Here is a 27439-nt window from a genome sequence, read left to right on the forward strand (position 1 = left end):
TGTGAGGGGATTCTGTAGTCAGAGGTACAGACAGACGTTTCTGTGGCCAGCAGAGAAAAAGCAGGATGGTGTGTTGTTTCCCTGGTGCCAGGATCAAGGATGCCTCAAAGAGGGTGTAGAATGTTCTCACGGGGGAGAGGGGCCAGCAGGAGGTCATTGTCCACATTGGAACCAACGACATTGGAAGGGAAAAGGTTGAGATTCTGAAGAGAGATTACAGGGAGTTAGGCAGGAATTTAAAAAGGAGGTCCTCCAGGGTAGTAATATCTGGATTACTTCCAGTGCTACAAGCTAGTGAGGGCAGGAATAAGAGGATAGAGCAGATTAATGCATGGCTGAGGAGCTGGTGTATGGGAGAAGGATTCACATTTTTTGGATCATTGGAATCTCTTTTATGGTAGAAGTGACCTGTACAAGAAGGACGGATTGCACCTAAATTGAAAGGGGACTAATTATACTGGCAGGGAAATTTGCTAGAACTGCTTGGGAGGATTTAAACTAGTAAGGTGGGGGGGTGGGACTCAGGGGAGATAGTGAGGAAAGAGATCGATCTGAGACTGGTACAGCTGAGAACAGAAGTGAGTCAAACAGTCAGGGCAGGCAGGGACAAGGTAGGACTAATAAATTAAACTGCATTTATTTCAATGCAAGGGGCATAACAGAGAACGCAGATGAACTCAGGGCATAGTTAGGAACATGGGACTGGGATATCATAGCAATTACGGAAACATGGCTCAGGGATGGGCAGGACTGGCAGCTTAATGTTCCAGGATACAAATGCTACAGGAAGGATTGAAAGGGTGGAGGGGGAGTAGCATTTTTGATAAGGGATAGCATTACAGCTGTGCTGAGGGAAGATATTCCCAGAAATACATCCAGGGAAGTTATTTGGGTGGAACTGAGAAATAAGAAAGGGATGATCATCTTATTGGGATTGTATTAAAGACCCCCCAATAGTCAGAGGGAAATTGAGAAACAAACTTGTAAGGAGATCTCAGCTATCTGTAAGAATAATAGGGTAGTTATGGTTGGGGATTTTAACTTTCCAAACATTGACTGGGACTGCTGTAGTGTTAAAGGTTTCCATGGAGAGGAATTTCTTGTGTGTACAGGACAACTTTCTGATTCAGTATGTGGATGTACCTAGTAGAGAAGGTGCAAAACTTGACCTACTCTTGGGAAATAAGGCAGGGCAGGTGACTGAGGTGTCAGTGGGGGAGCACTTTGGGGCCAGCGACTATAATTCTATTCGTTTTAAAATAGTGATGGAATAGGATAGACCAGATCTAAAAGTTGAAGTTCTAAATTGGAGAAAGGCCAATTTTGATGGTATTAGGCAAGAACTTTGGAAAGCTGATAGGAGGCAGATGTTCACAGGTAAATGGACGGTTGGAAAATGGAAAGCCTTTAGAAATGAGATTACAAGAATCCAGAGAGAGTATATTCCTGTCAGGGTGAAAGGGAAGGCTGGTAGGTATAGGGAATGCTGGATGACTAAAGAAATTGAGAGTTTGGTTAAGAAAAAGAAGGAAGCATATGTCAGGTATAGACAGGATAGATCGAGTGAATCCTTCGAAGGGTATAAAGAAAGTAGGAGTATACTTAAGAGGGAAATCAGGAGGGCAAAATGGGGACATGAGATAGCTTTGGCAAATAGAATTAAGGAGAATCCAAAGGGTTTTTACAAATATATTAGGGACAAAAGGGTAACTAGGGAAAGAATAGGGCCCCTCAAAGATCAGCAAGGCAGCCTTTGTGTGGAGCCATAGAAAATGGGGGAGATACTGAATGAATATTTTGCATCAGTATTTATTGTAGAAAAGGATATGGAAGATATAGACTGTAGGGAAATAGATGGCGACATCTTGCAAAATGTCCAGATTACAGAGGAGGAAATGCTGGATGTCTTGAAACGGTTAAAAGTGGATAAATCCCCAGGATCTCATCAGGTGTACCCGAGGACTCTGTGGGAAGCTAGAGAAGTGATTGCTGGGCCTCTTGCTGAGATATTTGTATCATCGATAGTCACAGGTGAGGTGCTGGAAGACTGGAGGTTGGCAAACGTGGTACCACTGTTTAAAAGACAAGCCAGGGAACTATAGACTGGTGAGCCTGACCTCGGAGGTGGGCAAGTTGTTGGAGGGAATCCTGAGGGACAGGATGTACGTGTATTTGGAAAGGCAAGGACTGATTCGGGATAGTCAACATGGCTTTGTGTGTGGGAAATCATGTCTCACAAACTTGATTGAGTTTTTTTTTGAAGAAGTAACAAAGAGGATTGATGAGGGCAGAGCGGTAGATGTGATCTATATGGACTTCAATAAGGTGTTTGACAAGGTTCCCCATGGGAGACTTGTGAGTAAGGTTAGATCTCATGGAATACAGGGAAAACTAGCCATTTGGATATAGAACTGGCTAAAAGGTAAAATACTTTTCAGAGGCTTTTCAGACCAGTGGAGTGCCACAAGGACTGGTGCTAGGTCCACTACGTTTTGTCATTTATATAAATGATTTGGATAGGTATGGTTAGTGAGTTTCCAGATGACATCAAAATTGGAGGTATAGTGGACAGCGAAGAAGGTTACCTCGGATTACAACAGGATCTTGATCAGATGAGCCAATGGGCTGAGAAGTGGCCGATGGAGTTTAATTTGGATAAATGTGAGGTGCTGCATTTCGGGAAAGCAAATCTTCGCAGGACACATACAGTTAATGGTAAGGTCCTTGGGAGTGTTGCTGAACAGAGTGCACACTCATAGCTCCTTGAAAGTAGAGTCGCAGGTAGAAGGATAGTGAAGGTGCATTTGGTATGCTTTCCTTTATTGGTCAGAGTATTGAGTTACAGGAGTTCGGCGGTCATGTTGTGGCTCTATAGGACATTGATTAGGCTACTGTTGTTTCCGTGCTGTACATCTCAATGAATCTATGACACTGAGTGGTTTATGTGTGGAATAAATTTCCTGAGGAAGTGATGAATGCAGGCACAATTACAATGTTTAAAAGACATTTGGATAAGTTCATGAATAGGAAAGGCTTGGAGGGATATGGGCCAGGGGCAGGCATGAGGGACTAGTTTAGATTGGGATTACATCTGGCATGGACTAGTTAGACTGAAGGGTTTATTTTTGTGCTGTATGACTTTGACGGTGTCTGAAATGTGCAACATCTTATTCCATAATTATGCTCTCAGGTCCCAGACTTTCCCACAAAGGGGAGCAACCTTTCTGCATTTGCCCCGTCAGGTTCTCAAAGAACCTTCTGTGGTTCATTAAGGTTACCTTTCATTCTTTCATGACGATCTACTCAATTTCTGGTATCAGCTTGGTGAACCTTCTCTGGACGGCTTTCAATATCAGGATATCTTATTTTAGATAAGGGGCTAAAAACTGGTCACAGTATTCTAGCTGTGGTCTGACTAGTTGTTTTAAATAGTTTTAGCAAAACCTCCCTACTTTTGAAATAAGGACCAACATTCCATTTCCCCTCCCTATTACTCATTGAACTTGGATGCTCGCTTTTTGTGATTCATGGACAAGGACTCCCAAATCCTGTTTTGCAGCTTTTTGCAGCATTGTTCCTTTTAAATAATGTTCAGCTCATCCATTTTTTCTCTTAAAGGTCATGACCTCATATTTCCCCATACACATATATTCAATCTGCCAAGATTGTGTTGTATACAGTTTTGGTTGCTAAATTATAAACATGATACTGAGACATTGGAGAGAGTCTAAATACAGATTTATAAGGATTGTTATAACTATCAATAAAGGATGACCAGTGTCTCCTTTCTCTTGAAGGTTGAGGGGTGACCTTCAAGCATCCTTTAAAGTTTTGAATAATTTTGATGGAGCAGGCACAGGATGTGTGTTTCGGCTTGTTTAGGGAAGCAAAATTAAAGACTATCAATACAAGATAGTTGCTGTAAAATGAAATGCAGTATTCAGAATAAACTTCCTCACCAAGGGAGTGATAAGCATGTGAAACTATTGTCACAGGGAGAATAGTTAAGGTGAATAATATAAATACATTTAAGTAAAAACTGGATAACCATGAGTAAGAAGAGAATGGAAAGTTATGCAGTATTAATCAAATTAGGTTGCGATGGCTGGCAATCTTAAAGTAGAGACTAAATCATGGCATAGACTGGTTAGGCAAAATGGCTGCATATTCTAGTTAATTCAGTGTAACAATCCCTATTTGGCTTGTTTTCAAAATTGGTTTGTTAATAGTCTCATGAAATGCCTTGAAATATTTTATGTTAAAAGCGTGATGTAAGTGCAAGTCATTGGCAGCCGATGCTATGCATAGATAATTTCCAAAATGTGCCCTAAAAGTTTTAATTGACGCCGTACCCTCAGCCTTTAGGTGCAAATTTTATTTTTCTATCATTCTATTGGGAGTAGCTGCTTCCTAATTTTACTCCTGAATGATCTTGCCCAAATTTTAAGGTTAAGCTGCCTTGTTCTGTACTGTGTACAGTTTTGGCTATTTTGGATTCAGAGAAGGTCCACTTGACTGATTTATGAGGAAAGGTTAGGCCTTTATTCAGTAGGAGATTGAAAGGTTACTTTGATGAAACCTAGGATTCTGAGTGGACTTGACAGGATAGGTGCTGAGAGGATGGTTCTCCTCACGGGGAAATCTAGAACGAGATTAGATTAGATTCCCTACTGTATGGAAACAAGCCCTTCAGCCCAACAAGTGCACACCGACCGTCCGAAGGGCAACCCATCCAGACCCACTCCCCCACGTTTACCCTGACTAACATGGTGAGCAATTTAGCATGGCCAATTCACCTGGCCAGCACATCTTTGGAAGGAAACCGGAGCACCTGGAGGAAACCCATGCAGATGCGGGGAGAATGTGCAAACTCTACGCAGACAGTCACCCAGTGCCTGGTGCTGTGAGGCAGCAGTGCTAACCACTGAGCCAGCATGCCACCCCATCTAGTGGTATAGTTTAAAAATAAGAGGTTTCCCATGTAAGGTCAGAATGAGGAATTTCTTCTTTGAGAGTCATTTTTTTGCAGTTCTTTCCCCAGGAAGTTTTGATCTATAAGTAAATCATGTTTTATGAAGGCAGGCAAGAAAATGGAGTTAGGGCAAGTATGAAATTGACTGTAAACTAGTGAATGATGGAGCACACTTGAAGGACCAATGGCATAACCTTGTTATTATTTCTTATGATCTGATACTTAGTAGCAATGGAATAATATCCTGTAATCTCTTAAAATTATACATTTTATGTTCGCATTATTGTTGATTCTCTTGTCACAATATTTGTGATCTTATTAGTTTTCTCTTTGGCATTTTAAAGATTTTGTTAACAGTTTAAAGTGTCGTACTTGGTTTATTTAATGGAAAATGTTGGTGTAGTACCTGGAACATCAGTACTTTGTGCTCAAAATTCCCTCAGTGTTCTCAAATTAAATAGAACTCATTTGAAATAGAGGCAGAAAAGTACAATCATTTCAGGTTATTTCTGCAGGATTGGCAGTCATTTGCTTGAGCTGCAGTCTTACAGTTGCAGGAGCCAATTTAAATATTGCATTTGCGATGGCCTATCAACAGGTTATATATCTGCCCTGCTAATGGGAAATATTTTAGTAGATAGGGAAACAGAGCAGGGAAAACAAATAGGTGCAGTTGTAAGTGTGGTTAACTTTTATAAAAACATTATTTTGAAATCATAATACTTTCTGTGATATTTTCAACATATTAAAACATTGATGGCACAACAATGCTGGAAACATGCTGGGGTGTTGTCTTCCAGGGATGGGGGAGCAACGAAGCTCCCCACTGCTCAGAAGCCTGTCTACGCCGACATGTTCATGGTGCAGTGTAAGGATAAGAGTTCTCATGTGATTTCTTTTAGTCCAGATGGTACAGCAAAGTCTGCAAGGGTGATGCATATTAATTGTCCATGATTGTAATCTTCACATTAATTATACAATATTGTATAAGACGAGTTGACCTGCATGAGTAGCTTCCAGCCCAGAGTACAAACAGTCTTTCAGAAGTCAGTTCATTGAGCACGTTTGTCTGCAATGCATCTCCTCCACTATTTCAGCAAAGGGACATAGCTCATGATTGGGTCTACTTTCTCACGTTACAATATCAGTATTGTGAAATATCAGTATTTATTATGAAATAACAACCTATTCTGTTGGGAGAATAGAAAGGATGCACTATTGGTTGCTTAATTTGAAAAGCATCTTTATGGCATCACATTGAAACATTCAGAATTTCTTGTTTGTCTGGTCAGATATTTCCTACATTTGGCCTTGTTCATGGCATGGCCAATGTGGTGTTCAGTGCCTTTGCCGTCTTCGACCTGGCTCAATTTCCATAAATGCTAGGCAATTGGCTTTCACTTGTAGCATCTGATTCTTCAGGAAACTAGTTTTTAAAAAAGTTCCCATTAACAAAGCAAATGTTTGGCAGACACTTTCTAACAAAAATCCAAACATTTCAAAATTAGTGTGCGAGTATTGCAAGCATAATGCAACTACTGATTTTAATGCTTTCAGCTCAGATTATAAACTATAAAGGGATCTCCCTTTCTGAGATTTTTAGTATTACTCCTTGCTAAAATGGTGCTATAGTTTTACAGAGAACTGCAATTTATGTCAATGATATGATGAAAGACAAAATCACATCAAGAGTAAATATGTGACGACCACATTTATCGACTCGAACACATGCCACTTGATATTGAGAGAACTTCTGTTTCTGACCAAACATAGTAACGAAAATGTTTTGGTATATGGAGTTAATTAGATTTGTTTGTAGGTTAGCATTTCAGGCCACTTGTTGGAGGATTGGTAGATGGAATTGCTTTATAAAAAAAAAAGTAATTTGTCTTTTGATTACATGAAGACAGCCTTTTTATGATTAGAAAAGGTTTTTTCCACAAACTAATAAAAGTATCAGATTTACTGACCTAAGCTTTACATGAAGTTATGTCATTGTTTAATAAAGGTTGTTGAAATTACATTAGAACATTGCAAACTTATGATTGCAATTCCAATGCAATCTTTCTCAGTCAGGAAGATAATCCTGTTATCACAGCATCCAAAATTAAAAAGAAACTTTATCATGCAGTAAGCTTCATTGTAAGTGGTTGAATGGAAGATATTACACCATTGGTGCTTTACATTTTGGATAATTTTAGTTTACAAGTAATCCAGAATTTCTGCTTGTCACAATCTGGATTGGTACAAATCAGTGCCTGTGTTGAGAAATTACCCTGTGTCTTGGTTATTTTCTGTATTTCTGTTCCTCATTTTTTGCTCTTCATTTCACAGTGCTGTGTTTATGTAATGAGATGGAGGTGTTGGTGTTGGATGGTGTTGGACTGTGGTGGACAAAGTTTAAAAACCTCACAATACCAGTTTATAATTCAACAGGTTTATTTGGAAGCACTAGCTTTTGGAGCACTGCTGCTTCATCAGGTAGCTGTGGAGCAGAATCATAAGACACAGAATTTATAGCAAAAAGTTAGTGTCATCCAACTGAAACGATATATTGAACAAACCTAGATTGCTGTTAAGTCTTTCATCTTTCAGAATGAGTTGCAACTAGTTTTAGTATCCCCATCTGTGGAAATAGTATTTTAAATCCATGCCATTAAATCCCTTTATAGTTTTAAGCACCTCAATAAATTTACTCCTGCACTGCCTAAATTCACTGGAGTGTGGTGGAATAGCAGTCATGTCATTGGTCTAGAATAAGCATTTGCAGATTGAGCAGTTATGAATTTCTGGAGTCCAGTCACCACATATTGCGACATGGAGTCTTCTAATTAGGATGGAGTCTTCTAATTAGGACAATGATCAGGGAAAGGAGTGTGTGAAAGGAGATGGGGGGGGGGGGGGGGGAGGCAAGATTGCAGGAGGCTCAGTATTTGCAATTGTTCAACAGATTTGGGGTTCAGCTTGTTTGGATAAGAGTGAGGCCTATTGGATGGTTGAGTTAACTCCATGGCTCTGTCGGACAGAAGCCTTTCAAACGGGGAAACAAAGAAATATAGTGGTAAAGGGGGACAATATAGTGCTGAGGATTAAATATGTTCCCTGCAGCAAGGACATCTGTGTTGCCTGTTCATTGCCAGAGTTTGAGACATTTGTGGCTCATATTGATACAAAAGGCAGGACAAGAGATAAGGTTCTACATGGTCCGTAGCTAGACTTCAAACTAAGAACTTCAAAAGTGGTAATATCTGGATTATTACCTAAATCAAGTTGACGTTGGGTAAATAAAATTAGATAAATGACCATGATGCCTTGGTTCAAGTTCAACATGCTCCAGATGTGTGTAATAACATCACTGAACAGGTTGTTTAGAAAATATCTAAAATTATAGAAATGAATTTGCAGTTTAAAAACTTATTGTGGTAGAAATGGGTTCTGGATCATCGAGGTTAAATATCCACTACTGGGAAAGTGAGGGCTGTACAATTGGGATGGTTTGTACCCGAACTGTACTGGGACCAGTATTCTAGCTAACTGCATAGCTAGGGAAATAGAGATGGTTTTAAACTAAATAGTATTTATATGAGAATTGATAAACTGACAGGAAGAAGCAGAGAGTACAAATCTGAGTAACTTGACAGATAAAGCTAGAGTTTTTAAAATAGAAGGACAAACTCTGTATCTGAATGCATGCAGCATTTGAAACAAAACAGATGAATTGATAGTGCCAGCACAAATAAATATGATCTGAGACATGATTGTAGGATGACATAGTTTGATACTTGACTATTAAAGGGTACGTAACATTTCAGAGGAATAGGAAACTCGGAAAAGATAGAAGGCTGCCTCCCTTATTTTAGTGATATGATGTGGAGGTGCTGGTGGTGGACAGAGTTTAAAAACCAGACAATACCAGGTTATAGTCCAACAGGTTTTTTGCATTGCTGAAAATGTGTTGCTGGAAAAGCGCAGCAGGTCAGGCAGCATCCAAGGAGCAGGAGAATCAAAGTTTTGGGCATAAGCCCTTCAGGTTTTTTGCATTTGCAGGTAGATTCTACTTTGTTCAAAAAGCACACAATCTGTAGGCAGTCAGTCCATGTGACATTTTATCAATTCTTACTTTGCAAATAGAACCCATCTGACTCAAGGTTGGAACACAGACAGACTCCAAACTCACACCTTTCATGCATTATCTAAGCTGCGATGTCACCTTTTTTTAATAAAACTTTAAGTTGTTTCGGGAATGTGACTTGGAAGAAATTCTGGGATTTACATTTTAACAAATCAAAACTTGCAACCCATTCTAAGTGATGAAAGACTTAACGGAAATCTAGGTTTGGTCAACACATTGCATCAGTTGTATGACACTTCGATCTTTTGCTATAAATTCTGTCCTATGATCCTGCTCCACTTGCTATCTGACGAAGGAGCAGCAATCCGAAAGCTTGTACTTTCAAATAAACCTGTTGGACTATAACCTGGTGTTGTGTGATTTTTAACTTTATTTAATGGTAGTATTATCAGAGTAGGGAGGGATGACTTAAATTCAGGAAATCAAGATCTAGGAGCAGCTTGGGTAGAGACAAGAAGTCACTCGTGGAAGTGGCGTATAGATCTAGTAATAGTAACCAAAGGAAGAAATGATGGGAGCTTGTTAAAAATAAATGGCAACTATAATGGGGAATTTTAATCTACATTTAGACTGGAAAAATCAAATAACCGACGATAGCATAGATAATTTGATAGAATGTTTTTGGAACACTTTATTGGAGCTTTGGAGCCAACTACTGAGCAGGCTATACTCGACCTGTATTTGTCTGCTCAGACATCTTAAGGCACATTTCCATTGCAGGCATTACTCGCATAATATCACTCTATCACAACAGCCCTTATATTACAGTTTGCATTATACAACAAGATAGTGTTACCCTGTTTCCTTATCCCCGTATCAGTCGAAGCAAGCACTCTGAGGCATAAAATGGCTTTACCTCCTTCATCTTTATTCCGGGCCATGGAGAGAGAGAGAGAGAGAGAGAGAGAATGATTGCCCATGTGCACCAAGACAGCTGTTCTCGGTCTTCCCTTGAAGAGCAGATTCTTAAGGAATTATATAGTCACTTACAGGGAGCAACTTCCGAATAAGGCAACATCTATATTGATTAGGTGACCGTTACAATCAGCGAGCATTAGCAGTAAAGATTAAGCCACCTGGCATTATACTCTTGCCTCCAACACCTTATCATTTACTGCAAGTTCTTATATGATTCAAGTCTCGCTAGCTGAGCCTTTGTCTCACTCAACCCAAGACTAGCATTTTAAACTTTAAATAAGGGGATTTGTGAGGGTGTGAAAATAGAGCTAGCTAAAATAATCTAGCAAATTAAGTTAAGGAATAGATTGGTGGAGATGGAGTGACACTCATTTAGGGGACATTTCAGAATGTACATATTAGATACATTCCAACAATTTTAAAAAAAATCCAAAGAGAGGCCTGTAACTAATTAAATTGTTAAAAGATTATATCATAAAGAACAGGCTTATAAACTTGCTAAGATAGTAGGAAGGTCAGAAGCTATTAAATGATTTTAAAAATGGGGGCAAAATTAGAGTACAAGTAAAAGCTGGCTCGAAACGTGTAAGCAGATAGTTAAAATTTCCTATCTACATCATTTAAGAGGCATTTGGATGGGTATATGAATAGGAAGGGTTTGGGGGGATATGGGCCAGGTGCTGGCAGGTGGGACTAGATTGGGTTGGGATATCTGGTCGGCATGGATGGGTTGGACCGAAGGGTCTGTTTCCATGCTGTACATCTCTGACTCTTTGACTCTTACATTAAAAAAAAGATAAAATGAGTGCTGTCCTCTAGAATTTGAGTCTGGGAATCAGTAATGAAAAATAAGAAGATAGCAGATGAATTGAATGGGTACTCTACATTGGTTTTCACTGTAAAGGATACAATTAACATCTCCAGAAATAAGTGTGAATGAGGAAAGAGATAGGAGAGAGGAGTTCAGTGAAATTACAATGACCAGGAAAGTGATGGTAAGAAATTTGTGGATAATGTCATGTCTGAAATTATGACATTTCAGTCATAAAAGGAGTGGCTTGTGAGATAGTTGACATGTTAGTTTCAATGTTAGGGCCACTTGCGTTTGTGGAGGTTCCATTACATTAGAAAATACTGAATGTAACTTCCTTACTTAAACGGGGCAGAAACCAGGAGATTTTGGTCAGTTGTCTAATATGTCACGGTGGCTCAGTGGTTAGCACTGCTGCCTCACAGTGCAAGGCACCCAGGTTCAATTCCATTCTCAGGCGACTGTCTGTGTGGAGTTTGCACACTATCCCTGTGTCTGCATGGATTTCCTCTAGGTGCTCCGGTTTCCTCCCACAGTCCAAAGATGTGCAGGTTAGGTGAATTGGCCATGCTAAATTTTATGTGGTAACCCCCCAGGATGCTGACAGTGGAGGATTCAGTAGTGGTAATGCTGTTGAATGTCAAGGGACAACTCCCGGTAGACAAGCAGGAGGCTGGAAGAACACAGGGAGAAAGTGAGGACTGCAGATGCTGGAGTACCAGAGTTGAAAAATGTGGTGCTGGAAAAACACAGCAGGCCAGGCAGCATCCGAGGAGCAGGAGAATCGACGTTTCGGGCATAAGACCTTCAGGAATGAAGAAGGGCTTATGCCCAAAACGTCGATTCTCCTGCTGCTTGGATGCTGCCTGGCCTGCTGTGTTTTTCCAGCACCACTTTTTTCAACGCTGGAAGAACACAGCAAGCTGGGTAACATCAGGCTGTGGAGAAGTTGACGTTTCAGGTGTAACCCTTCTTTAGAGCCCATCTTGTTAGAGATGGTCATTGCCTGTCATTTGTGTGGTGTGATGTTACTTACCACTTGTCAGCTCAAATCTAGATAATATTCAGATCTTGCTGTATTTTGACATGTACTGCTGAGGATTCATGAACGGTGCTGAGCATTGTGTAATCATCCATGCACGTCCCAACTTCTGACCTTATGGTGGTTGGAAGGTCAATGATGAAGCAGCAGACAATCTTCGGGCCTAGGACACAACCCCGTGAAACTCCAGTGATTATTATAGGGCTGAGATGACTGATCTTCAATATCCAATCATTTTCCTTTGTGCATATGAGTGACTCCAACCACTGGAGAATACACTTCAGCACCACCACCATTCTGATTGGCTCCAATTAATTAGGGCTCCTTGAAGTCACATACAATCAAAAGTGACCTTGATGTCAAAGACAGTCATTCTCACTTCATCTCTGGAAGTCAACTGTTTTGACCATGTTTATACTAAAGCTGCGACGTGGTCCTGAGCTAAGTGGCCCTGGAAGAACCCAAACTGAAAGTTAGTGAGCAGGTTATTGCTTAGCAAGTGCTGCTTGATAGTATTGTTGGTAACCCTTTCTATCACTTTATTGATGATCAAGATTAGGCTGATGGGGCATTACTGTTAATTGAAAAGACAATGAAAACAGAATTGAGGTGGGGCATGGGGCAAGGTTGATGGTCTGAAATTATTGAACTCTTTGGTGAGTTCAGAGGCTGTAAATTGAAAGATGAAGTGCTGTTCTTGAAGTATATGTTGAGCCCTAATGGAATAGCTGAGTTTGCTGATGCCAACATATGCATGCTGTGCTGTATTGAATCATGCATGTATAGGGGGAAGAGGAAATTGGCATCTGGAGGGCCTCTTGGCTCTCCTTGTTCTCCTTCAGCCCACACTTCTGCCTCTCCCTGTGTTGTCGTCCTATCACCCAAGCCTGGCCCTTCCTGCCCCCTGCTCCAGGTTCTCTTCATTCTGTGTCTCTCTCCACCTCCCAGGTTCTCCTCATCTCACTCCAGGAATTCCCATTACCTTCCGCTCCATGTGCGGCATCCCTCTCCCCGTCGCTGAAGCCCATTTCAAAAGTATGTGCGTGCTTCCTCACAAATACGCTGTTGTGCACAACGCCACACATGAAATATACGTGGTGACATCAGTGCACGGAAACATGTGTTCCCCAATGAATGCATGAGTAGATGCTCACAGTTGTTGGAGTCAGCAATCACTCCCTAACAGAATAGTGTAGTGGGCTGATTATGGAAGTGTCAGCATGACAGCAAGTTGGAGAATTAAAATGATAACCTATTGGAGGATGGTGGTCATGCTTGCAGACAGAATGGAGCTGCTTCTCAAAGCTCTCACCCAACTGCTGTCTCACACTTTTATTAATTCTCTCCTCATTGACCAAGATCCCAAACATGATTTGCGTGTACTTCTTTCAATCTAACCTGTTGTATTCACTATTTACAATATGGTTTCCCTTCTGCCTTGCTCTCGTGCTAACATTTCCATACTTACTATACACGTTTTATTTCTCTGCATTACTGTGAATGTGCAGGGAAGCATGCGCATAGTTTTCAAATGAGCTTCAGTGATGGGGAGAGGGATGCCAAATGTGGGACAGAAGGTGGTGGGAATTCCTGGAGTGTGATGAGAACAGGAGCGCTCCGGAGCTGAAGATCAGTTTGGGGGGGGGGGAGGGAACAAAGCGACTCTATGGCAGTGGACGAGGAAGGCTTTAGGCCTGGGTGAGGAGATGATGATGCAGGGAGAGCCAGAGGTATGAGCTGGGGGAGAACAAGGAGAGATCAGAAGCCCCCCCCACATCAAAATCTCCACTTCCCCAACTCCGGTGGTAGTGATTCCACACATGGAACAGAAGGTGGTGGGGAATTCCTGAAGTGAGATGGGAAGAGAAGGAGAGTCCAGTGTTAAGTTATTTTTCCTGAGGTCCTTACACACTTGATGCAACTGCAAATACCAACTTCTGTGAACAAGCAACCAAATGTATTAAACACCGTACAATACAGGCTTTGGAGAAACCTTTAACACAACTCATAGGGCTTACAGGGTCGTGGCAAAAGTTCTCCCTGAACATAGGAAACAGTCCTTCCTTTATATAAAATAGTAATATTCACAAGACAACCGCTAGTCACTCCCTCACAATCAAATGCCACTCAAGATACAATACAGTGACCACCTCACCTCCAGAAACAACATAGTACAAATCATCCCTTAATGGTCATATCTGTTGCAAATCGTTTTTTGTAACTATAGGGGAGTAGTCAAATTCCAACTGTAATGTTCTTACTAATTTCTGGATGAAAATGTAAATCATCCTTGAAGGGCAAGGAGATGGCTATGTAAACCTCCCACATTCCACCTATAAGACAAAGACACACTACCTTACCCCCAGGGCATTCAATTTCTTGCAGGTTAGAAGAACAAATTAACTCTTTAATATCTCACCAGGAGGTGGAGATCACGAGTGGGGGAGAAGCAGTTGGTTAACTATTGAGTTTTATTTTCCCCACCTTTTTATCTTGGTCCAAAGAATCAGCTTGATGTTACTCAAATGTACATTTTGTGATTTGGACAAAAGTGGTAGCCTGTATTCTTCTTATTTTTTATTTTGTTGTGTAGTCCTTCCAGATGTGTGTGGCTGTGACTTCTATACGCTGTTTGCTTTCGGTTCTGACTTTCAGGTTTGTCAGGAAAAAAAAATTAGCAGGAACACTTTACAGTCGGTGTATTGGCACCATGACCATTGTGCATAGGATCTCCTAGCAGGCACTGAGCTTAGAGGGAATTTTGGTGGTAGCTGTACTCCTTATATCTCCTGTTCTGTGTAAAGAGACAGACTGCCTATGACCGTGGGTACATGTTGGAAAAATTTGCTAAATGCTTTTAGTGGTGTGTAATTTTCATGATTAAGGATGGAGGTATGACAGCCTATCTTGTAACTATGGTATTCTCAAATCCTAGGAGTAAGGTGAACAAATTATTTGCATAGAAGAGACAATCCATGGGTCTGTCTGGCTGAATTTCTCCCTGAGTGACTAGTGCAGATTATCAGTGTACAGGAGTTTCTGCATAAGTCTGTCCTGTATTTTTTCAACGTTTTCAGACTGGACAGATTGTAGAGTTTATTTGACACTGTTTTTAAAAAAAGCAGACTGGGGGCTAGGTTACAGTTCTGTTTCAGGTAAAAACAAGGACTGCAGATGCTGGAAACCAGAGTCTAGATTAGAGTGGTGCTGGAGAAGCACAGCAGGTCAGGCAGCATCCGAGGAGCAGGAAAATCTACGTTTCAGGCAAAAGCCCTTCATCAGGAATAGAGGCAGGGTGCCTGCAGAGTGGAGAGATAAATGCTCTCCACTCTGCAGGCACCCTGCCTCTATTCCTGATGAAGGGCTTTTGCCCGAAACGTCGATTTTCCTGCTCCTCAGATGCTGCCTGACCTGCTGTGCTTTTCCAGCACCACTCTAATCTACAGTTCTGTTTCACTCATTCCTCGCCTTGAAGCTGTCAAAAATGGCACTGTCAAACTATACGAGATGGTGAGTACTGTTATGATTCGGACGGTGAACATTTCCCAGAATCTTGTAAGCTAACCTTGTGTTGAATGCTTTAGTGAGACATAGAACAAGTTAACGAGGTATATCCTGAATAGACACTTAGATAATATCAAATTGAGCATAGTCAGCTTGAATTTGTGAATGGGAAATTGTATTTGATGAAACTTGGAGTTTTTTTGAGGAAGTTAGTATTCAAATTGATAAGAGTTGATGAACATTGCATTCTTTGAATTTCAGAAGAATTTTGAAAAAGGCCGTCCCCCATAAGAGATTGATTAATAAAATGAAAGCACATGGGACAGGAGACCATGTACTGGCATGGATTAAGGATTGGCAGAAAACAGTAGGAGTAAACAAGTCAATCCCTTTATGGCAGGCTGTGAAGGATTAATACTTGTGACTGAGCTGTTCACACATATAATCAGTAATTTGGAAGTGAGGACTAAATCTAATAATTCCAAATTTGTGTATGATACAAAGCTACGTGGGAATATGTATTGTGTGGAAAATGTAAAATGGAATAAGGAGGATTTGGACAATAGGCGAGATCATTGTAGATGGAATAAAATGTGAGGTCCTCCACTTTGGGAGGAGGAATAGACATGCAAAGTATTTCTTTTTCATATAGATATTTTTATTGGAAATTTAACATTTTTACAAGTTTACAAAAATAAACACAAATCTCAAGTACAAACATTGATATACAATTAAATCTTAAATAAATAATAACCAAAATTTAACAAAAGAAAAATACCGAGAGGAAAAAACAAACTCAACTAACTACTAATCTAACCTACAACTAACCAGAGTGTATAATTAAGTCTCTTACATTATTCAACTAAGAGAAAGAAAAATAAATGGATAACACAGAAATTGGATAGTGAGATACATGCTCGGAATGTGTTAACATCAAATGTAACAAATCCCGTATTCGTGCGGGATTCCTCTCCCAAGGGGCCCCGGACCAGCCAGGTTCGCAATCTAATTAAATAAAAGCCCTTGTTAGGATAGCCGAAATATCTGTATTTATATAATTCAAGAAGGGCTGCCATATTTTATGAAATAATTCGGTCTTTCGGTGCACCATATTTGTAAGGAAGTCAAGGGGAATACATTCCATAATTAATCTGTGCCAATTTGAAAGTCCAGGGGGGCTCTCAGCCACCCAGTTTACCAAAATATTTTTCCTTGCACAGAAAGAGAGAATAGAAAATAATCTCTTCCCGTGCATAGGGAGGGTAAGTTCGAAAAGCCCAAAAGGAGAGATACAGGGTCCACTTTAATTTCCGTTCCTAAAATTTCTGTCAGAGTACTTGCTAGTTTAGTCTCGTATCTACGGATCTTATGACAGGTCCATAGGCAATGTACAAGAGTGCCCACCTCTATTTTACATTTGGGACACATTGGAAATGCTCCTGCCTTAAATTTTGCCAATCGATCTGGTGCTGTATGGGCCCTATGAAGTATCTTCAGCTGGATAGCCTGAGTTCTGTTGCAGATGGTGATTCTTCTGGCATTTTCCCAAATGTCATTCCACGTTTCTATAGAGATTTCTAGTCCCAAATCCTGATCCCATGTTTTAAACAGATTGTCCATATCTCCCGATACTTCATCATGTAGTAAATGATAAATTTACTACATGATGAATCATCTGATGAAGGAGCGTCGCTCCGAAAGCTAGTGTGCTTCCAATTAAACCTGTTGGACTATAACCTGGTGTTGTGTGATTTTTAACTTTGTACACCCCAGTCCAACACCGGCATCTCCAAATCATAAATGATAAATAGTACTGATGGAAGATACCCCCATTGGTCGTAGCATCTACATTCTCTATCTGATTTGTAAAGACTATCTAATAACGTAGTCGTCTTCTGTATATAATCTCGAATTTGGAAGTATCGAAAGAGGTCTCCATTAGGAAATCCGAATTTCTGACACAGCTGTTCAAAAGACATCAGGACCCCTTCTTTAAATAGGTCCCCTAAACATGAGATGTCCCTGGATCTCCAGAGTTTAAAATTGGCATCTGTAAACCCTGGTTGAAATCCCCATGCACCCACTATCGGAGCATAGGGGGATGTTTTATGTGAGTTGCCCTCATTTTGCTGCATTATATTCCAAGCTTTAATTGTGTTTAGTATTATAGGGTTTTTACAGTGATCTGTAATGGTTTTCCTCTTGTCTGAAAATAAAAGATTAATAAGTGGGCATTTTACTTGAGAAGCCTCGATGTCCAGTCAGACAAGACCCAATCAGCTATGTAACTTAATAGGGAACTTAACTGATAATTCCTAAAATCTGGGAAGTCCAATCCTCCCCTTGCCTGTGGGAGCTGTAGCTTCTTCAGCTTAATGAGGGGCCGTCTATGATTCCAGCAGAGTATTTCTTAAATAGTAAAAAGTTGGCAAGTGAAGATGTACAAAAAGACTTAAGTGTCCTTGTCAATAATGATTGAAGGCTAACATGTGCAGCAAGCTATTCGGAAAGCCAATGGCCTGTTGGCTCTTTCTGCAAGAGTAAGAATGTCTTGTTTTTAATTGTACAGAACTTTGGTCAGACCAAGCCTGGAGTACTGTGTGCAGGTTTGATATCTTTATCTCAGGAAGCATGTTATTTCGATTGAAAGTTCAACAAAAGTTCACTGGATTGTCTTAAGAAAAGATTGGACATCATTGCCTGTGTTCTTTGGTGTTTCGAATAATGAGAATGGATTTAATTGAAACCTACAACTACTTAAAATGGGATAGACAGGTTAAGTGCACATGCTCAAGCTGAATGTTTGGACCTAGGCATGCGTAAGCAGGCTGCATAACTGAGTGGATTTCCCTTTGCTTGGACTTGCACAGTAACATATGTGCACACAGGTGCATTATTGGAAGCCTATTGCATGTGCGGTTCTGAAGGCTGGCACATGCACAGAAAATAAGAGCATTTGGTATCAGCAGAATTTGTCTTCAATAATACACACCAAGGCTCCAAAAGAGATCAGAAGCATGAATGCAGCCTTGGCATCTCAGTAAAGCAGTGCTGCTACCTGAAAATTTCACAGCACAATTCTCAAATTGTCTTGGTGCACAAGCATGTTTTGGTGATACAGTGGTTGAAAATCACTGCTTTGGATTGAAAACCACTACTGTGGAAGTTACAGGCCCAGATCTATTCAAAGTCTTCTCATAGGACGGCACGGTGGCAGTGGGCGGCACGGTGGCACAGTGGTTAGCACTGCTGCCTCACAGTGCCAGAGACCCGGGTTCAATTCCTGACTCAGGCGACTGACTGTGTGGAGTTTGCACGTTCTCCCCGTGTCTGCGTGGGTTTCCTCCGGGTGCTCCGGTTTCCTCCCACAGTACAAAGATGTTCAGGTCAGGTGAATTGGCCATACTAAATTGCCTGTAGTGTTAGGTAAGGGGTAAATCTAAATGTAGGGGGAGGGGTATGGGTGGGTTGCGCTTCGGTGGGTCGGTGTGGACTTGTTGGGCCGAAGGGCCTGTTTCCACACTGTAATGTAATCTAATCTAAAGGACAGTCCTGTTATTCCCAGGAATTAATCTAGTGAGCATCCGCTGTACTCTACAAAAAGTATGTCCTTCTTTATATAAGGGACTAAAAATGCACAAAATATGCCAGTTGTGATCTTAGCAAGGTTCTGTACAATTGAAGAAAGACATCTTTACTCTTATACTCGAACACTTCTGTGATTTTTTTTTAAAAAACACACCCAATGTAGTGATTGGAAAGCAGTCAGCCAGATGGACCTCATTGAATGATTTTCTGATTGGGGCTGTTAACCTGGTCTATTCAGGGAACCCTGACTGACCGATATAAACAGGAGTGTTAGGACTTCTGTTCACTCTAGGAGCTGGCTCTGTGCTAGCTGGGTTAGTGTCACGTACTATGCACGTGTAAATAAGAGGTGCCTTGATGACGGGGATACCGACCTTCATGGAGTTATTTCAGTGGGAATGAGAGTTGTGATCATACAAAAACGCCTATTCGCTGTAGGCCAGTTGGACTTCAAATAGGCACGACAGCTTGCTTTATCATTAGAAAATGCAGCAAGTGAAACTTATGAGTCATAGGGTATACCAATGGAAATGAACTCCCTTGCCAAGCCAACTGAGCTTGGAAAACACCATTTGAGTGAGGCCAATTTCATAGCATCACTCGGGACATATCCTGAACCGAGGGATGTTAGGTCAGCCCACAGCAAAACCCCAAAATAAAGCCAAGCCTCTGCCAAACGGTTAGAATTTTCTCTAGGATCTGGGCCAGCAGGCCATTGTAGTTGCTGCTGGTCTGTGGACTCGAGACAGCAAAAGAGTCTCACTAAGCTTGAATTGAGTAAGAGAACTCATAAGCTGGTGTCTAGGAGAGTGAAGACCCTGGAAGGTCAATCTACTGCTGGTTGGAACTGTTAAATTCCTTAGCAACATCCAAATCAAACTAATCAAAATAAATGTCTAGTTAATTGGTCACATAGTTCTAATGAAGGTCAGTACTGGTGTGGTTGTTTCAGTGATTGCGGAACCAGTCATTACCAAAATTGATCTGAATTCCAGCCCTTAAGTTTGTGCAAGGCCTCGGCCTGACTGAGAATCTATACTGGGGAGCCATTACAAGTTAAGAATGCAAATTCATTTCTCGTCTCTTATGAGAAACAGCTGGTTTAGTTATTACTGATTGTAGTAAAAGGCTCATCCCAAGATTAATGTGATGAAATTTATTGAGCAGTGTTGAATTTTATTTTGGCTATCTCAAATGTTTAGCTGTCTTTTAAAAAGAAAAGAAAAATGCCTCTGATTCCTTGTGTGAAATTTTGGGAGAGGTAGCAAATTTGAACAGCTCCACGCTGAGTCTTGAATTGGGCTCCAACTTATCCTTGTTAGAATGTTCCACACAGTCAAAGGCCTCCATTTTCAGTTCCAGCAATGTAAGCTGCCATCTGTCGTTTTCTTTCTCTCTTTTTGAACTGATGCAGGCCATGTAGGGTTTGCAAGTAAAGATAGGGATGCAGTGTTTTGAGTGACCTCTATATTACTTGAATAGACTGTAGGAGATCAACTCTGAGTGCATTGAAATAATCAGGTTTAGGTTTAGGAACAGCTCTAAATTATGTTTCAGCAATATATGGGCTGAAGCAGGGATCCCTCCGTAACAGGGATATGTTACGGAGGTGAAAATAATTGTTTTTAGTGATGGTGCAGACGTATTATCGAACGATCATCTTGAGTTAAGTGTAACAATAATGTGAGCAATCTTGTTTCGTCCCAGACAGTTGCCAAGGAGTGGGATGGAGTTTATGGTGGTGACTAAAAACAATGCCTCAGTCTTCTATTTAATAGGAAGAAAGTTCTTTTCATCCCCTGTATGGGATGTTAGATAAACAATTAGACAATTTAGTGACAGTAAGAGGGGTCGACAAATGGTGCTGAGGTAGAACTAGATGTTGTCAGCATGCAAATGGAAACTGATTTCACTGATGACGCTTGTTGTAGTTGCCTGTGGCTGAACATAACAAAATGGCTATTTTGGGTTTTTTTTAACTGACCCAGACAATCAAAGGAAATTTTAGCTGATGCAGCATTTCATATAGCTCAAATCATGGCCTTTGCGGACAGACTACAAAATGCTTCTGAGTCTTCGTAAGATGGGACTAGAATGCAAACAGTAAGATTCTGATAAGGCAGCTCAGGTGAAAACCATCCAATTTGAGATTTCCAGATTTAAATGAAATAGGGGAAGTTTGTCCTACCTAAGATATTGCTTTTAAATAATTATAATTACATATTAGAGTAGACACAGATTTGTGCAATAATAAATTTAAATTTATTAGATATTGGGGAATTAAATTTCTGAAGGCAGTTAGCTTTTGATGCAGAGACACCCTTGAAGAAACTTTTCTTCTTCAGGAAGATGAGAACAACAAAAAGGTCTAAACAAGATAACCTCTGAAGAGTACCAAAAGACACATAATGTACCAAGGCGAGGCAGAAACAGTTTTGAAATAGGGTCAGTATGACCTCGAGAATAAATTAAGTGCTGCTTTGCAAGTTGGATAAAAGAGAAGCTGCTCCTGAAATTGTTAGCTTTGTCATGGAATCATTAGTATGAGGTTTAACTTTATAAGTGACTTTATATTAGAGCTGACATTACAAATATTGTAACAGTTGATAGAAATTAATATCCTTTTTAATTTTCAGTATTAAGATTGGCAAGAGATATGAATTGCATGATTGAATTTGAGAAGTCATTGGTAATAAGCAAGTATTTAATGTCCAGGAAGGGGCACACCAATCGGTGTTGGAATGTGGTCAATTATCTTAAGAACCCAAGGACAGGAGATAGGGGGTCTGGCAAATATCATGAGATGCTGGGAGGACCTAAGGTGGACCATCAAGTTGTCCATCATTGATCTTTATTCACATGATTGACATCAATGCTTGCCACATCCAGTGTTGCATGTAGCCATCATAATGTGTTGTATATCAATATCCTGTACTTTATTGGGAAAGGTAGAGTGAGGCTGACCTCCAATCTGAGCTGTAATTGAGGGGGTACTGTGCCCTATGTGAAAACCAGATGCTGAAAGTCTCTGACTTCTCCCACATGTGGTAAATTAACTCCAAATATAGATAGATTTGTGCTACTTAATACAGGATTCAGAATCCTTTTTAAAATCCCTCAACAACAACAAGCATTTGTCCTTTTGTTGATTTCTCAAAGTAACACTAAAAATACACTATCAGTGCTTACATTATCATATTTGAATGTTATTTGATCTTCATTTTTCTTTGGTATTTTCAGAATCTCTGCAGTTCATCTTTTCTTTGGGTTAGGACTAGGCAAAAGACAGTGGCTGGATCTTAACCAGATACTTTGAATATTTTTACCTGTTGTGAAAAGCACTTGATGCTATTAGTGAGTGCACTCCCAAGATGAATAACCTTACAATTCCTAACATAAATACCTTTTAGTTTGATGTTAGCTTGCTTTTTAAAGCCAATTTAATACAGATTTAATTTTTTGCAGATAAAATGAATGAAAACTGGCCTTCAAAACAAATTAAAGACCAATTAGATCACAGGCAAGGAGGTGTGAAAGTGAAGATTGAGAAAATTTTGCCTGAAGAGGAAGCCAAGTATGGACAATGGTAAGTAACAAATAAGCCTCCACTCTAATTTTCATTTTTTTCACTTCACAAAATTTGAATCTAAACAGCTGTGTACAAATTGATTTGAAACTTAAGCAGATGTGCATGGTATAGGATTTAGTGATTCATACATTATTGTAGTGTGTAAGAGTTTGACGATGAAGTATAGCAAACTGCATAGTATTGTTGATAATGTGCCACTTGATAAGACCACAAGATGTGCAACAACAAAAGATTTATTTGATCTTATTCACCTCTATATTTTTTAAATGGGAATTAAATTTCTTGTTTTTGTTTTAATTCATTCGTGGGATGTGGGCATCACTAACTGGCCAGCACTTATTGCCCATTCCTAGTGGCCTTTGAGAAGGTGATGGTGAGCTGCCTTCTCGAACTGCTGCAGTCCACATCCTTGATTGGGCTAGTTGATCCACGATGCCCTAAGAGAGGGAGTTCCAGGATTTTCACGCAGTGACAGTAAAGGAACAGTGATCTGTTTCCAAGTCTGGGTGGTGAGTGAGTTGGAAGGGAATTTGGAAGTGGTAGTGTTGCCATATATCTGCTGCCCTTGTCCTTTTCAATGGAAGTAGTTGTGGGTTTGGAAGGTGCTGTCTGAGGATCTTTGAATTTCTGCAGTACATCTTGTAGGTACTACACACTGCTGCTACTGAGTGTCAGTGGTGGAGAGAATGGATGCTTGTGGATGTTGCGCCAATAAAGCATGCTGCTTTGTCCTGGATGATGACAACCTTATTGAATGTTGTTGGAACCGCACCCATCCAGGTAAGTTGGGTCTGTTTCACCACACCCCTGACTTGTGCCTTGTAAATGGTGGACAGGCTCTGGGGAGTCAGGTGGGGAGTTATTTGCTGCAGTATTCCAAGCTTCTGACCTGCTTTTGTGACCACTGTGTTTGTGGTGAGCCCAGTTGAGTTTCTGGTCAATGGTAACCCCAAAATGTTTCTTTTGGGAGATTCAGTGATGGGAACACCATGGAATGTCACTGGGTGATGGTTAGATTGTCTCTTATTGGAGCTGGTCATTGCCTAGCATTTGTGTGGTGCAAATGTTATAACAGTATTGTGAACAGGCTATTTGTTTGTGCTTTTGCTACTGTTGTGATACAGTGAGTACACTGTAGATAAACTAGTCACAATGATTATTAATATTTATGTTTGTTAATGAACTATAAGTGATTTTAGAGACTTTGATATTTTTTTCAAAGGAACGCAAAGATGATTAAAAGGTATTGTTACGAAGTCGAAAGCATATATGGTCACTTTAAGATAGTGCATTTTTGAATTTAAACTATAGCCACAGCTACCAGCTAAAGATCAGCTGTTCCAATGTAACAATTGGCTGTTAAATGGATACCTGAGTTTTGGTAGTTGTTTTGACAACAATTCGAATTTAACCAATTAGTTTAAATAATGCACAGGTTACCAGAAGGCAATGGAATTTGAATTTTATTGTTTTGACACCTGGAAACTAATCACATTATGAGAATTTAATGTGTCATGGGGGTACATAAACCCGATATTTTGAAAAATAGAGGGAGAGCAACTTCCATAGAACCAGAGAGCTAACTGCACATTTAACATCTTGCTCTCAAAGGAATTAGAAAACCCTCTCTATCAAATGGAACCTTTCCATGTAAAACATATTTACAGTAAAAAAGAAAGAAGATGACAACCCAGGGAGATCAGCAGCTGAAAGATTGAAGACACCAAAGACGACAGAGACTGTATGGTCTTGAGATTAAGTTAATGTAATGTTCAATATGTGTGTTATTGGAACAGCATATTTTTATAGAGTTGGAGCCAGATAATAAGCAGTTTAAAAAAAAAAGGATTTGTGAATTGTTTTTGTTTAGTGTTAACTATTAGAATTAAGAAAATAAATTTTTTTTGAATAGTGGAAATTAGGAGTTCTGTGTCATTCACTCAGACTCACATTTGAACAGATTAAGAGGCAAGGCAAGCTTTTTTGGGTGTTTGGTTTTAGTTAACAGAGAGATTCGACCTCAGCATTGTAACTGTATAATTCATAGATGCTCATCAGGTTAACATAGCTGGAGCAAGGATGGATCAAGTTCGACTTGATCGGGCTAAAGGGTGTGCAACTGACAAGCAAAATAAAGCATTCACTAGACGTAAAGGCAACAAAAATCAATAAGTTTGCTGTATTTGCTGCATTTGTGATGAATTCATCATGGAAGTATAGCTGCTGTGGTTGGACAATAATTTTGACTTTCTGACACAGCAGAACCTAACTTTGTGCATTGGTACTATAGTTACAGTATTTAACAGAAACTTACTTTTAGGGAAAATAAAGAATGTTAAAATAAAATGAATACAGTTAAAATATCTAAGTTCATATATTGATATACCTGATCAATACCTGATCTTGCTTACAGATCAAGAACTGGCGATAAGCTAGACTTTAGTGTGAGGCATGCTTAGGTAACATATTTATGGAAAATATATTTTAATATATCACATCAGAGGCTATTAACAGTTTGGATCAGGTTAGTATTTGCACCAGCCATCTTCCCTTAAGATGTTTGCAAACTGCTGATGAGTGACTTGGCAGGGACAGACATGTTAGACCAAATAGCTACCACCTGAACTGTAACAGTTCTGAGAGTCTTTTCATGCTAAGTCCTTTTCTTGCTGAAAAGACATGCATTAAATTCATGAACTCACAATTGTTTAGACAACTTTAGGATCATAATTAGAATCATATACACATATACTAAATTTTCTTATTATCTAAAGAGTGAACTGATAAAATTAATAGTGATTATAACAGCCAAACAGTTGAAACACTGTAACTCAAGGTTAACTGACTTAGTGATAGTTTACAGCACAGATCAGGTTGCTGAAGCTCCATTTTGACTACATGTTTACATACATTTTTTTGGGTTTTTTCATAGATGACTTGTATTCATGTTTTATTTTGTATTTGTGATAATCTAGGAATGTACTCTGATATAGCAGATAAATGAGAGACATGCTATTTTGCCAGGGATGGACATATTAAACAATCTAACACAATATTGATGATGTGCCATCTGTCCTTATGATAGAAAGATAGACATGAGAAAGCAGCGACATACTCCGAACTGGACTGCGCACTCATGGAAAACAGCCAGGCTCTGTCAAGCAAAATTATCGGCAAGACGTTTAACATTAACCTTATTGAAAGAACATGCCAATCAAAAACTATAACTTTAGAAAACTTGAATCAATTTAAGATATGGTCACTGAGTTAATCACAGCGCATGTGAGAAAGGGATAAATTTAGTGGACAGACTATGCAGGCCATTGTCAAGTAGTGTTGACATGGAAACTTGCTCTGTTTCTTGCTTCAGGAATGATACTTCTTGGCCCTTGCTTTTATGAGAAAGATAGTGCATTAAGGTGATCTTTGTACTATATGCATTATATGCTGAAGGATACCATGGATGTACTGAAGTTTGTTTATGAAATTGTTCACAGTGTGGTGTGATGCAGACGTTATTTAAAACATAGAACAGAACAGTACAGCTCAGTACAGGCCCTTCGGCCCTTGATATTGTGCTGGCATTTTATGCTATTCTAAGATTAGACTAACCTACATACCCATCACATGTACTATCTTACATGTGCCAATCCATGTCTCTAAAGTAGCTGACTCTACTACCATTGCCACAGTGCATTCCACCTGCCACTCTAAAGAACCTACCTGTGACACCTCCCCTGAACGTTCCTCCAGTTACCTTAAAATTATTCTCCCTTGTGATAGACATTTCAGCTATGGAGAAAAAGTCTCTGGTTATCCTCTGTATCTATGCCTCTCAACATCTTGTACACCTCTATCATGTCAGCTGTCAGCTTTCTTCAGTCCAGTGAGAAAAGCCCGAGCGCTCTCAACCTTTCTTCAGAAGAAGTGCTCTCCAGTCCAGGCAGCATCGTGGGAAATCTCCTCTACACCCTTTCTAAAGCTTCCACAGCTCTCCTATAATAAGGTGACCAGAACTGAACACTGCTCCAAGTGTGGTCTAACCAGGGTTCTATAGAGCTATAGCATAACCTTGTGGTTCTTAATTTCAATCTCCCTTCTAATGAAAGTGAACACCCCATATGCCTTTTTAACAATCCTATCAACCTGGGTGGCAACTTTGAGGGATGTATGGACATGGACATGGACCCCAAGATCCCTCTGTTCCTCCACACTGCCAAGAACCCCATATTCTGTGTTCAAATTTGACCTCTCACAGTGAATGACTTCACACTTTTCCAGGTTGAACTCCATCTTCCACTAATCAGCTCAGTTCTGCATTCTGTCAATGTCCTGTTGCAACCCACAACAGCCCTCCATGCTGTCCACAACTCCACCAAATTTTATGTCATTGGCAAACTTACTAACCCACCTTTCCAGTTCCCCATCCCTGTCATTTATAAAAATCACAACGAGCAGAGGGCCAATCCCTGTGGAATACCACTAGTCACTGAGCTTCAGGCCGAATACTTTCCACCTATAACCACGCTTTGCCTTCTATGGGCCAGCCAATTCTGTATACAGACAGACAGGTTTCCCTGTATTCCATACCTCCTTACTTTTTGAGTGAGCCTACCATGGGGAACCTTATCAAATGCCTGGCTAAAATCCATGTATAGGAGAAAGTGAGGGCTGCAGATGCTGGAGATCAGAGCAGAAAATGTGTTGCTGGAAAAGCGCAGCAGGTCAGGCAGCATCCAAGGAACAGGGGAATCGATGTTTCGGGCATAAGTCCTTCTTCAGGAATGAGGACAGTGTGTCCAGCAGGCTAAGATAAAAGGTAGGGAGGAGGGACTTGGGGGAGGGGCGTTGGAAATGCGATAGGTGGAGGGAGGTCAAGGTGA

General features: G+C 40.2%; 1 protein-coding gene across 8 annotated transcripts in view; it reads left to right on the top strand.

Moving 5' to 3' along the window:
- prdm11 (PR domain containing 11) overlaps positions 1 to 27439 on the top strand; it is a 177625-nt gene that overhangs the window by 11012 nt on the left and 139174 nt on the right. For 7 of the 8 annotated variants that reach the window (XM_043706243.1, XM_043706242.1, XM_043706246.1 and 4 more), the window contains exon 2: positions 22433 to 22553. In XM_043706243.1, coding sequence (XP_043562178.1) covers positions 22438 to 22553 — 116 coding nt within the window. In that variant the 5' untranslated portion in view covers positions 22433 to 22437. Of the gene's footprint in view, positions 1 to 22430; positions 22554 to 27439 lie in introns of those variants that run through there. The other variant, XM_043706244.1, reaches the window with a different exon arrangement.

Source organism: Chiloscyllium plagiosum, chromosome 16 (assembly GCF_004010195.1).
Source record: "Chiloscyllium plagiosum isolate BGI_BamShark_2017 chromosome 16, ASM401019v2, whole genome shotgun sequence".
Classification (NCBI taxonomy): domain Eukaryota; kingdom Metazoa; phylum Chordata; class Chondrichthyes; order Orectolobiformes; family Hemiscylliidae; genus Chiloscyllium; species Chiloscyllium plagiosum.